The sequence below is a fragment of the Anolis carolinensis genome, unplaced genomic scaffold, assembly GCF_035594765.1.
Source record: "Anolis carolinensis isolate JA03-04 unplaced genomic scaffold, rAnoCar3.1.pri scaffold_12, whole genome shotgun sequence".
Classification (NCBI taxonomy): Eukaryota; Metazoa; Chordata; class Lepidosauria; order Squamata; family Dactyloidae; genus Anolis; species Anolis carolinensis.
This window is the reverse complement of record NW_026943823.1, coordinates 7,180,194-7,194,737: the sequence shown is the minus strand read 5'-3', so window position 1 is coordinate 7,194,737 and position 14,544 is coordinate 7,180,194. Positions and strand designations below refer to the sequence as shown.

The following is a 14,544-nucleotide window of genomic DNA, read 5'->3' as shown; positions in this document are numbered from 1 at the left end:
AATAATACAAAAAATAATAAAATATAATACATAAAAAAAAATAAGTGACAATAAAATTAATTTAAAAAAATACAAATAACGTCAAATAAAAATTCCCCAACAAGTTTTAACCGATACCACCACCACTTTGCCACAGCAACGCGTGGCCGGGCACAGCTAGTTATATTACAAATGTATTCATCTATAATGTCTATTTGTTGTATACAGTAGAGTCTCATTTATCCAACACTTGCTTATCCAACGTTCTGGATTATCTAACGCATTTTTGGAGTCAATGTTTTCAATACATCGTGATATTTTGGTGCTAAATTCATAAATACAGTAATTACTACATAGCATTACTGTGTACTGAACTACTTTTTCTGTCATTTTTTTTTGGTATAACATGATGTTTTGGTGCTTAATTTGTAAAATCATAACCTAATTTGATGTTTAATAGGCTTTTCCTTAATGCCTCCTTATTATCCAACATATTTGCTTATCCAACATTCTGCTGGCCCGTTTATGTTGGATAAGTGAGACTCTACTGTATATTATAAATCCCTGCACAGCCCAGCAGGTCACATCCTCTCAGCCTCAGAGGAAGCTAATGGCATGTCTCTGAAATCAATTTTTGCACAGAAAACTATATGATAAAAGTCGCCATAGATCGGAACCGGACTGAAAGCCCATCACAACAACAAAATGCAATTGTCGTAGCAGCTGTGCAAGTTGACTACACAAGTTCTCAACAAAACCGATACATTCCTCTCTGCTTGTATTCGGTCATTTCAGTACATTGGACAGCAGTCTTCTCGTGATGCATTGCTGTATAATTTCTGTATATGGATAAGAATGCATTTTTACACTTTTGACGACTCTTTTCAATGTAGAAACCTATGTGGTTGTAGAACTCTTTAAAAGAGATGCCATCAGTAGGGTTTGTGTCAATGTCTACCAAAAAAGCTATTTGTAGAGCTTGCAAAATTAACTTTAGCATCAGTTCCAAGCCTCCAAAGTAATTACTTACCTTCGTAGATATAGTTTGGAAAGGAATGCTTTGCTTTTACATCTCTTTATGAATAAATAGATGGAGTAACTTCCATTTAATTGAAAATAAACAAACATTTAAATGCTGCATACTCCTGACTTTTTGTTCAAAACTTTTTGTTGCCATTGGCCATCTTGATTACTATTGAATGGCCTTGTAGCTTCTCCCTCCCTGGGGGAATCCTTTGTTGGGAGATGTTAGCTGGCCCTGCTTGGTTCCTGTCTGGGATTCCCATTTTTTGAGTGTTGCTCTTTATTTACTGTCCTGATTTTATATTGGTAGCTAGATTTTGTACATTTTCATGGTTTCCTACTTTCTGTTGAAATTGTCCACATGCTTGTGGGTTTCAATGACTTCTCTATGTCGTCTGACATGGTGGTTGTGAGAGCGGTCCAGCATTTCTGTGATGTCAAATAATATTCTATGTCCAGGTTGGACATAAATATATAAATATATAAACCCTAATTGTCTAGTTTCCAACAGATCTCACAACCTCTGAGAATGCCTATCATAGATATGGGCAAAATGTCAGGAGAGAATGCTTCTGGAACATGACAGGACAGCCCGGAAAACTCACAGAAACCCAGTGATTCCAGCCATGAATGCCTTCAAGAACACATAGAACAGACCTCACAAGCTCTAAGGATGCCTGTCATAGATGTGGGTGAAACATCAAGAGATAATGCTTTTGGAACTGATGGTGTATTGGGAAAATATAATACTTGTATTGGAAACCATATATTGAATGGCAGAGACATATGTTAAAGAGTCAACAAGCTAGATAAGCTTTCGTGTCAGTGGACAGAAGACAAATTAAGGCTTTGGGTTGTCAAAATAAGTTTAAGGTAACCTGGCGCCATGAAGGGTGCTAATGGACCCTAAAAAGCCTGGATAGGGAAATCCCTCAGTTAATGGGACCCCTAGAAAGCCTAGATAGGGGAATTCCTTAGATAAGGCCTAATGGAAGGTCAGAGGTCTTGAAAGTAGCCTATGTTTTAGAAAAATGCAAAAGTAGCTTTCAGTAAAGTGCAAAAGTAAGACTTTTTTGACACTAATTGGTGATGGATAATGCCTAATATGACGCATGCATATCATTATAAAGGTTATAAAAACCGTTGTGTTTCTTTGTTCGTTACCCTTGCTTTCCTGATTATAGGAAAGGGTCCTTCCTGTTTCGTCTCCCAGGGTTTTGATTTTAAAAGTTGCCCATAGTTGCAGGAATAGCACCTGTTTGCATTTCTTCCAGGGCTGTTGCAGATTCTGCAGCAACCTGATAGTTCAACCATTAGCAGAGTTTGTAGCCTGTTTGCAAAGCGTTGCTGCTTGCAGCCTGCAAATGTATTGTTCTGGAGACCGCCCCTTTTCCTGGGGAAAGAAGGCTCCATTTTGAGAAGCCTCTAATGCCTTCTAGATTGAAGAAGAAAGAACTTAGAACTTGTGTGGCCAAGCCAGGCCAACTCTGACAAAGCCATCGTAAGTACTGACCTGCCCTTAAAACCAGTGTTGAGCATAGATAGGGAAAGACCTGTTCTTTCTAAAAATAGTAGCTTAGCACTGGGGCAGAGAATATCTCAGGATTTCTCTGCCACTGGAGGAAGTTCTACCTACTTCGCCTCATAAACTAGCTTGAAGCTTAGATAGTTATAGACCTGCTCTTTCTGATAGCTCAGGGCTCAGGTAAAGAGGATCTCAGGATCTCTTCGCCTTTGGAGGAAGTTAAACCAGCAACTAAGAGGGAAAAGAAAGAAAGGAACACTTGCAAGGTTTTATAAGTTGACTGTTTATATTTGCAACCTTAATTACGTGTGCCAAGTCTGCCATGGACTTTGTGAAAATAAAATTTTGTTGGATTGTTCATCTTGAAGTGTTTTTGGTTTCTGGGATTTCCAGAGCTTCTAAGTAAGGCCCTGCAGTTCACCTGGGCAAAGGAAGAAGCACATCTTAAAGCTTTAAAAGGTGCCTGGGTGTGACGGCATACTTCCTATGCTTATTCTCTGTGGCCACTGAGCATAAACTTTCATTTTTCTGCAGCACTTGGTACTCTCTTTGTCTCATTGCCTAAAAGCCTTTGCCATTTCAGAACATGACCATTACCGCAACCCAGTGATTCTGGCCATGAAAGCCTTCGACAATACATAGAACCTATTTTGTTTGTAACTTGGGGAATGCCTGTATATAAGTATATCACGCACATGTAAAATCCGACAATATACGAGGCAGGTTTCCTCCAAATTTTAAAAAGGTTTATTATTTTTTTATAAATTAAGGGGAGAAAAAGAAGGGAGGAATGCAACCGGACACTACCGAGAAAGGCAACATACATTTAAGAGACGTGTTCCTTAATGACAGTTTCCCTTTTTCCTTCTTCATTCCCCCTCCAAGGTGAAGAGCATCTTAAGAGCAACTTCACTATCATCTGATTTTTCAGGTTTGCTCGTCCCTAGTGCCAGGCTCCAACCCACCCACAGTAACCCGTCACTCCATAAAGTTAGAGAGTGAATGGACGGCAGGAAAAGCAGGTTAATGTGTTGGGTAATGCGGAGAAGTCTTGGATCTTGTGAGAGTAGCACAGACAGACCTGGGAGACTGAAATAACTGCAGGTGATTATTATTATTATTATTATTATTATTATTATTATTATTATCATCATCATCATTATTGGGTATACAACATTCTTTATTCTCTGTGGAGAGAGATGTGTGGGAGTTACCACTTGGCTCATGTGAAGCAAGAAATAAATGTCCATCGCTCCAATGCTGGGCAAAGAGGGGAAAGAACGAGGGAAGTTGACAAGCGCAGGATTCGGAGCTTCCTTCCCACTCCTTTTGCTCCTAAAGAATCTGGATTGGGTCAGAGGCAATTTAGGTGATTCCGCCATCGAGCAATCTTTCCGAACCAACCAATGCACAAAACACACACATACACACCCGACACAAGGTACACTTATTCCCCTCGAGAACCATTTTACAATTAAATCATATCTACACACGTGGGGGGTGCAGCAGAGGGCAGCTGTAGAGGTTTGGAGTGCACAAGCCAAGTTGCTGTTGAGTTGGCAAACTTAAGGTTCGCCCCATGCTCCGATATGCAACCCTTTACGGAACCAAAAAGGAAAAGAAACGCATTTTTTTCTTAGATGTTTTGGGGAAAAGAGCTGCATGGAGGGTCCGTGTGTCCCTCAAAGGCCCCACTAGGAGACCTTGATTTTGCCCTTCTCCGACTCCCCTTCTGCGAGAAGTGGTTGCTCCTCTCCGTTCACGGCCAGGGTCCTCTTCTCCAGCGGCTGCTCCTCGGGCTGGCGGGCAATGAGCAGGCGGCAGGTGAGCAGGATGCCAAAGACCAAGGCGTGGGCGTAGCGCTTGAGAGGGTCCCCCACCAGCTGGTGGAAGAAGAGCACCGCCAGGACCAGCAGCAGGAGCAAGAAATTGGCCACGTCCTTGGGGCGCCCGGGGACCAGCGTCATCACGATGCCGCAGGCCACCTCCAAAGCCCCGATGCTCTTGCGAAGGATGATGGAGCTGATCCCCATCCGCTTCAGCATGGGCAGCGCCCGCACGTAGCTCTTGTAGGCCCGTTTCTGCAAGCAAAGAAGCAAGAACATGGCATTCAATGCAAGGGCAGCTTCTCCCTCTGTCATATAAACACCACAAAGGTGGAGCACGTTACTGATTTGAAGAGAACGGAACAAAGGGGATTCATCCTGTCCTAATGATACAAGTAAAGTCATCTATCAGATGAGAAGAATGTCAAGATGCAGAGCCAGGGGTCAGGGTGCGTGTGGGTGGGTTTCTTCAAACACCATCGATCAGTCAGCTCTGGACCAGCACCCTGACGAATTGGTGAACTTCTGCCCTCACCAATTCCTCCAATGTCAGACTCAAAGACATCTGCAGTCTGAAGTTCAAACACTTATTTAATATTTACAAAGATATTTACAATTGCAGCAAAGTCCATCACTAGAAGCCGGCATTCTTCGGCTCGGCTCGGCTCTCAGTTCAACAGAACAGATAAGAAAGCACATTCCTTAGTCCGAAGGAAGTTCCGACCTCCAAGGCCGGAAATCAAGTCTCATAGGTCACAGCAGGTTGTCAGTCAAACTGGCCTGCTGTTAACTGTTTTATTGCTGAAACACACACTTGCAAAACAGCAGACACACTTGATTTACATTTCATATACACAAAACCAAAATCCAACCCTGGCCCCAACCCTATCTGCCTTCATCAAACAACTGAAGACATGGCTCTCTCAGTGTGCTTTTAAACATGATCGACCCTTATTACTGATACATTCGTTCTCAGCACTTTATTTCCCTTCCTGTTTATCCTATCCCACATTATCCCAGCTGACTCTCTGACACTGTCCATGCACTTTATTAAGCGGCTTTGAAATCATGTAATTTCATATGCCCAACCCCCTTTTTATCCATAGTGACTGATGTTTGTTTTATTCTTCATTTGCTTGGTCATCAGATGTTTTGTAGTTTATGGAGAGGCTTTTAAACTGCTCATCCAGAGAGGTTCTGTGCCAAAACCCAGAATTCTACAGGTCTGTTGACTGAATATTTTTAAGACCCCTCTTCAATCTACTATCTGTGCTACAAGAAAAGGTACAGTAGAGTCTCACTTATCCAACATAAACGGGCCGGCAGAATGTTGGATAAGTGAATATGTTGGATAATAAAGAGAGATTAAGGAAAAGTCTATTAAACATCAAGTTAGATTATGATTTTACAAATGAAGCACCAAAACATCATGCTAGACAACAAATTTGACAGAAAAAGTAGTTCAATATGCAGCACTAGCACTTTGGCCCTGTTTCTTACAGATTTTATTCATGATTTTATCACTATGTATTGTATGTGTTTTTAACTTGTTTTATTCTGTTTGATTTGTTTTATTGCTTGTTTTATACTGTTGATGACTGGGTTTGGCCCCATGGAAGCCGCCCCGAGTCCCTTCGGGGAGATGGGGCGGGGTATAAGAATAAAATTATTATTATTATTATTATTATTATTATTATTATTATTATTATTATTATTATTATTATTATGACACAGCAAACAAGATAGATATGCTGGATTTCGTATCACAAAATCAGAAGTCGAACACTTCCCAAGTGTCTAGGACTGTGTGATGTATTTTCGGATGATGCGCGCAGATCCCAGTAGGGTGGCCTTTTACAGTTGTTGTTGTTATTATTATTATTATTATTATTATTATTATTATTATTATTATTATTATTATTAATATTATTATTATTATTATTAATGCTATGTTGTAATTACTGTATTTACGAATTTAGCACCAAAATATCACGATGTATTGAAAACACTGACTACAAAAATGCGTTGGATAATCCAGAACGTTGGATAATAATAATAATAATAATAATAATAATAACTTTATTTTTATACCCCAATGGGGACTCGGAGCGGCTTACATGGGGACCAAGCCCGAAAACATACAACAATAAAACGATAAAACAATTATTCCAACAGTAAAACATCAATATCAATAAAACCATCATAGTAATCAACATATAGCATAAAATATTAAAAGCAGGAGAGTAAAACAAGGATCTGGGCCAAAGTGAAAAATATATCAAAATGGGAGAGGTAGTTTCTCAGTAATAGATAAGCCAGTGTTGGATAAGTGAGTCTCTACTGTAGTTAAAAAGTCAAGGCATTTGGACGCTAATGTTATTGACACTGAAGCATCTTTGGATCAAAATAAATCAAAGGAAAAGAGCAAGCGACTGAACTGATTGAGTGATTGCTCACAAGCTCGGTGCGATTTTGCATAGAAACAAATGCGTTTTGCTTCTGGAAGCCCTTTGCCAATCCTTCAGGGAGGCAGCTTGGTGTAAACAGAGCCGCTGGGACTCATTCATCTGCTATTCATGGCTGTGATGGGTAAAAAATAGAACATGCCAGAAAATTCCAGTGTTGTTTCTTGGGACGCCGAGACCTTCTAGCTATTCCTCCAAATGGGTGCATGAACTATATTACGGGAGGAAAGGCAGTGGAATATATGATGGGCTCTCATGCTTCATCCTCATGCATGCATTGCAACCCAGGTGGGGCACATAGCTGGCTTCCTTGTGGGTAATAGACAGGAGGAAAGGCAGGTGTTATCAGGAGGCAAAAACTACACCCCATTTCCAGTTTTCCAGAAGCTTCTCTTGGGAAAGAGAGCGTGTCACACTGCCCTTTGGCAGAGCCAACGCAAGGCGTTTTAGTGCCGCATCAGATTATCATCGAGCTCTCTCTTTCTCTCTCTCGCTTCCACACACACTACTAATAAAGCAGATAATTTCCCATTTCCGGCTCTGAATCTCCTCCCTGACATGGCTCTCTCATTCTGCCATTTGAAGGAGGATGACATCCATTAGATCATATTTTGCAGATCCAGGGATTGCAGTCTCTCTACAGCAAAAAAACCACTTGGATATCTATCTATATATATATAAAAGAGTAATGAAATTTCGGCCTGGGACAAAACAACAAAACTACACATCCCAGAAACACTAAACTTGGCAGCACAACCCCCCATCCATGCCTCTACGTTCATACAACAAAAAGAAAAATTAAGTCCTAATTAGAGGGAGAGGAATAATTGTTTTTGGGTTGTTGTATGGCTGTGTGGCCATGTTCCAGAAGTATTCTCTCCTGACGTTTCACCCACATCTATGGCAGGTATTCTCAGAGGCTGTGTGGCATGGATAAACTGGGATGCCTGCCATAGATGTGGGCGAAATGTCAGGAGACAATACTTCTAGAACATGGCCACACAGCCCGAAAGACATACAACAACCCTGTGTTCCTGGCCATGAAAGCCTTCCACAACACAATAATTGTTTTTATCCAATTGCTGCCAGTTAGAAGGCTAAGCTCCGCCCACTTGGTCTCCTAGCAACCCACTCAGCCCAGGGGACAGGCAGAGTTAGGCCTCACTTAGGCCTCTTCCACACTGCCTATAAAATACAGATTATCTGATTTTAACTAGATTATATGGCAATGTAGACTCAAGGCCCTTCCACACAGCTATAGAACCCATTTATAATGGACTTAACGTCAGGGGAAAACCTTTATCCTTTACCTTAACTACCACCAATTCCTCAATACTTTATTTCCCATACCACCAGACTTCGCCACAGCAACGCGTGGCCAGGCACAGCTAGTCTATATATATAAAAGGGTAATGAGATTTTGGCCTAGGACAAAACAACAAAGCTACACATCCCAGAAACACTAAACTTGGCAACACAACCCCTCATCCATGCCTCTACATTCATACAACAAACAGCTCCAGAAAACGGCCAGGCTTTGAGACTGCAAGGCTATTCACAGCTATTCCACCTGGCCAACAAAGGATTCCTATAAGCCACAGCAACGCGTGGCCGGGCAAAGCTAGTTTATAATAATCATAGTGATGAAAACTAAACTAAAAAAAACTAAAAGGCTCTGTTTCCCGATAAGAGAGAACCAGTTTCTTTGCAGTGCTGTCCCCATCCTGTTTCCCACTTCTTAATTTTTTTTAATTTATTTCAATTCATTCAGATATATCGACATTTGTGAGCGTTTGTTGCACACAGTGCAATCCTTTCCATCTATTAGTCTTTCATAATCATTTCTATTATAATAGAATATCTAATATTATAATGTAATACAATATTATACTAATCATAATACAATATAATAATATTAATTATATATTATATATGACATGTAATGTTACTAATAACATTACAGTATAATGATATAGTACGATATAGTAATTTAATGCTTATATTGTGCTATGCTAAAGAATAAAATTAGGACATAAAATAACAGACTGGTCAAGAGTCAAGGACTTCCTAGAGAAACAACGAACACTATTAATTATAGAATCAGAATGAGAAGTCAGTAAGATAATGATACTTATAAACATATAAGATAGAAGGCAGGAACTATATAAGATGGATATACTTTTTTAAAATATATATTTTATATTTAATATTTATGTTTTATAAATATATTATATATATATATATATACACAGTAGAGTCTCACTTATCCAACGTTCTGGATTATCCAAAGCATTTTTGTAGTCAATGTTTTCAATATATCATGATATTTTGGTGCTAAATTCGTAAATACAGTAATTACAACATAACATTACTGCGTATTGAACTACTTTTTCTGTCAAATTTGTTGTATAACATGATGTTTTGGTGCTTAATTTGTAAAATCATAACTTAATTTGATGTTTAATAGGCTTTTCCTTAATCTCTCCTTATTATCCAACATATTCACTTATCCAACGTTCTGCCGGCCCGTTTACGTTGGATAAGTGAGACTCTACTGTATGTATATATATATATATAAAATATTTTTATTATTTTATTTTTAATTTTTTTGCCTCTCCTGAAAATTTTCTTCTTCTTTTTTCCCTTTCTCTTTTTTTCCTCATTCTATCTTTCCTGTAGCCACCATTGTTCTCACTCTTAATAAAAACACTTAATAAAAACATTTTAAAAAATAATATATTGTATGGACATTTAATTTGTAAGCTGCTCTGAGTCCCCTTCGGGGTGAGAAGAGTGGGATATAAATGTAGTAAATAAATAAATAAATTTCTCAGATAATATATTTTCAACAAGGGGTCACAGTCTTCTATTTGAATAGTACATATAAAGATATTATTAATTTGTAAGCCGCTCTGAGTCCCCTTCGGGGTGAGAAGAGCGGGATATAAATGTAGTAAATAAATAAATACATTTCTCAGATAATATATTTTCAATAAGGGGTCACAGTCTTCTATTTGAATAGTACATATAAAGACATTAGAGGCATCCAAATTAATATCCGTTTCCTCCTTGCCTTCAGTCTATTAGCTTCCTCTATGTACATTTTAAGTTAATTTTACATTGAGATATTGGATCATTGGTTGCCATTCATTAACAAAGTCCTCTTAAGTGTACGGTTATTTTGTCCATTGTCAGCAAGTCTGTCATATATTGTTCCAGTTCTGTTAACGTTTTCTAATATCTAGCGCAGGGGTCCTCAAACTATTAAAGCAAAGGGCCGGTCCACAATCCTTCAGACTGTTGAGGGGCCGAATTATCATTTGGGAAAAAAACCCGAACAAATTCCTATGCACACTGCACATACCTTATTTGCAGTGCAAAACAACGACAATAACAATGAAAGAACAATACAATATTTAAAAATGAAAATAATTTTAACCAACATAAACCTATCAGGATTTCAATAGGAAGTGTGGGCCTGCTTCTGGCCAATGAGATAGTCAGGTTAATTAGGATTGTTGTTGTTGTTGTGTGTCTTCAAGTCATTTCAGACTTTGGGCGAGCTCAAGTCCAAAATTATTTATTTATTCATTTACTACATTTATTTACTACATTTATATCCCACCCTAATCACCTGAAGGGGACTCAGAGCAGCTGTATGTACATACAATATATTATATTATTAGCATAGCACAATATTAGCATTATATATAACTATATTGAACTATATCACTATACTGTAATATAATATGTAATATATAACATATAATTATTATGATATGGTATTATTATTAGTATTATATTGTATAAAATGATAATATTATTATCAATATCATATGTATATACAATATATTATATTATTAGCATAGCACAATAGTAGCATTATATATTACTATATTGAACTATATCACTATACTGTAATATTATATGTAATATATAACATATAATTAATATGATATGGTATTATTATTAGTATTATATTGTATAAAATGATAATATTATTATCAATATCATATGTATATACAATATATTATATTATTAGCATAGCACAATAGTAGCATTATATATTACTATATTGAACTATATCACTATACTGTAATATTATATGTAATATATAACATATAATTAATATGATATGGTATTATTATTAGTATTATATTGTATAAAATGATAATATTATTATCAATATCATATGTATATACAATATATTATATTATTAGCATAGTACAATATTAGCATTATATATTACTACAGTAGAGTCTCACTAATCCAAGCTAAACGGGCCGGCAGAAGCTTGGATAAGCGAATATCTTGGATTATAAGGACTGATCAAGGAAAAGCCTATTAAACATCAAATTAGGTTATGATTTTACAAATTAAGCACCAAAACATCATGTTATACAACAAATTTGACAGAAAAAGTAGTTCAATACGCAGTAATGTTATGTTGTAATTACTGTATTTATGAATTTAGCACCAAAATATCACGATATATTGGAAACATTGACTACAAAAATGGCTTGGATTACCCAGAGGTTTGGATAAGCGAGGCTTGGATAAGTGAGACTCTACTGTATATTGAACTATATCACTATACTGTAATATTATATGTAATATATAACATATAATTAATATGATATGGTATTATTATTAGTATTATATTGTATAAAATGATAATATTATTATCAATATCATATGTATATACAATATATTATATTATTAGCATAGCACAATAGTAGCATTATATATTACTATATTGAACTATATCACTATACTGTAATATTATATGTAATATATAACATATAATTCATATTATTATATGGTATTATTATTAGTATTATATTGTATAAAATGATAATATTATTATCAATATCATATGTATATACAATATATTATATTATTAGCATAGCACAATATTAGCATTGTATATTACTATTTTGAACTATATCACTATACTGTAATATTATATGTAATATATAACATATAATTAATATGATATGGTATTATTATTAGTATTATATTGTATAAAATGATAATATTATTATCAATATCATATGTATATACAATATATTATATTATTAGCATAGCACAATATTAGCATTATATATTACTATATTGAACTATATCACTATACTGTAATATTATATGTAATATATAACATATAATTAATATGATATGGTATTATTATTAGTATTATATTGTATAAAATGATAATATTATCAATATCATATGTATATACAATATATTATATTATTAGCATAGTACAATATTAGCATTATATACAGTAGAGTCTCACTAATCCAAGCTAAACGGGCCGGCAGAAGCTTGGATAAGCGAATATCTTGGATTATAAGGACTGATCAAGGAAAAGCCTATTAAACATCAAATTAGGTTATGATTTTACAAATTAAGCACCAAAACATCATGTTATACAACAAATTTGACAGAAAAAGTAGTTCAATACGCAGTAATGTGATGTTGTAATTACTGTATTTATGAATTTAGCACGATATATCGAAAACATTGACTACAAAAATGGCTTGGATTATCCAGAGGCTTGGATAAGCGAGGCTTGGATTAGTGAGACTCTACTGTATATTGAACTATATCACTATACTGTCATATTATATGTAATATACAACATATAATTAATATGATATGGTATTAATATTAGTATTATATTGTATAAAATGATAATAATTATTATCAATATCATATGTATATACAATATATTATATTATTAAAATGGATATAAAAATGACCTTGGAGGGCCCCCGGGCCTTAGTTTGGGGACCCCTGATCTAGCATATACTATCCAAGCTGACACTGTCACGTAAAACAAAATTCTTCCCAATTTCCTAGGTTTTGATCTATTCCATTCCCCAGGAATGGAAACTGTCAGGTGTAATAGAATTGGCCTTAGATGCAGCAATAGGAGCTTCCGGCGTCTCTGTCCCCAACTTATTGATTCTGCTGCTTTTATTTTTCCTTTTTTGGATGATTTCCCTTCTCCTGCCGCCCACAGCATCCCCAAAACAGCTGCCTGTCAGTCAGGGAGAGACCGGAGGCAGCATCAGCATCAGCATCATCATCCAGCAAGATGTCTGTCTCCCCGAAGAAGCCTCGCTGTGCAACTCACCATCTCATTGTAGGCATCTTTGCTGAGTCTCGGGGTCAGTTTGATGGTGCCCATAAAGACAAAGAAGAGGCCCAAGGCCACGGAGAGGGCCACAATGGTTACAGTCCGGGGGGAGGCCATGGGGGGTCACAACACTGGCCTGTGGAGGAAGAGGTGGTCAGCCACCATTGAAGGGAACCAGGAGAGAAAGGCTGCAGAGGCAAAGAGGAGGATGACAAAGGAGACAGGCATCCCGACACTCCGGCTCAGCCATCTCCGGGTCCTAATGCCCTGCCGGAGGAAACGGTGCCAGGGTGACACCGGCTGAAAAGATTAGCCAAGGATGAGGATGAAGAAACAGAAGAATAGTGTGGTGTTCATATTGCAGAATAATCCCTACAAGGGTTGAATGAAAAGTAATATATTTTCAATAAGGTCTAACTGCCATTCTGGAGCAGAATGAAGAAGGCGGGGCCAGGAAGACATCTTTCCACCATGTCTCCTGTATCAATTTAATGATATCTATATATATAAAATGATAAAGTTGTTTGCGCAGTGACTATAACAACAAAACTAAACATCCCAGAAATACGAAATTTGGCAACACAATGCAAAAGGCTTGCCTCCAGGTTACAACAACACAACCACACCACAAAACCACAATCCAGACCCACAAAACTCACAACAACGCATCATGCGATAACAACACAACTAAATGCCCCAGAAATACAAAATTTGACAACACGACGCAAAAGCCTTGTCTCCCAGTTGTAAGAACACAACCATAACACAAAACCACAATCTGGACCCACAAAACTCACAACAACGCATCATGACTATAACAACACAACTAAACGCCCCAGAAATACGAAACTTGGCAAAACAATGCAAAAGCCTTGCCTCCCGATTGTAACAACACAACCACACCACAAAACCACAATCCGGACCCACAAAACTCACAACAGTGCATCGTGACTATAACAACACAACTAAACGCCCCAGAAATACAAAACTTGGCAACACAACACAAAAGCCTTGCCTCTCAGTTGCAACAACACAACCACACCACAAAACCACATTCTGGACCCATAAAACTCACAACAATGCATTGTGACTATAACAAATACAAAATCTGACAACACAACTCATCCACCTCCCCAATCCCTACATTCACACTTGGCTTCCAAAAAAACAATTACAATAATAACAATAACAATAACAACAACAACAATAAGAATCAACACCATCACAGGCAAGAAACAGCCAGGCACTGAGGCTGAGAGGCCAGTCAGTGCTACACTGGGCCTCCAAAAAACAATACAGTAGCATCTAACTTATCCAACCTTCATGACCACTACAACAACAATAATAATAAACACCTACACAGGCAAAAAAAAAGACTATTGTACCACAATAAAAATATAAACCGCACTCAGCAGAATCAGACATTACAACTAACAACAAACCAAAGACAACAGGGATCTCAAGCAATTATCAATCAACACAAAAATTGAAGAAGGTAACAGACTTCAAATACTACGACTAATGTGAGTATAAAGAAGGGTGGAGGTCACAGCATAAATACAACCTAATGTAGACTGACCAACA

The 14,544-nt window shown here is 37.1% G+C and overlaps 1 protein-coding gene across 1 annotated transcript; it reads right to left on the bottom strand.

Moving 5' to 3' along the window:
* Window positions 1-3,251: 3,251 nt before the first annotated feature.
* tmem35a (transmembrane protein 35A) lies at window positions 3,252-13,189 on the bottom strand. Its single transcript, XM_008120236.3, has 2 exons — window positions 12,958-13,189; window positions 3,252-4,608 (listed from the first exon to the last, which is right to left on the bottom strand). The coding sequence occupies exons 1-2, from the start codon at window positions 13,075-13,077 to the stop codon at window positions 4,222-4,224; spliced, it is 507 nt and encodes a 168-aa protein (XP_008118443.3). The 5' UTR covers window positions 13,078-13,189; the 3' UTR covers window positions 3,252-4,221.
* Window positions 13,190-14,544: the final 1,355 nt, after the last annotated feature.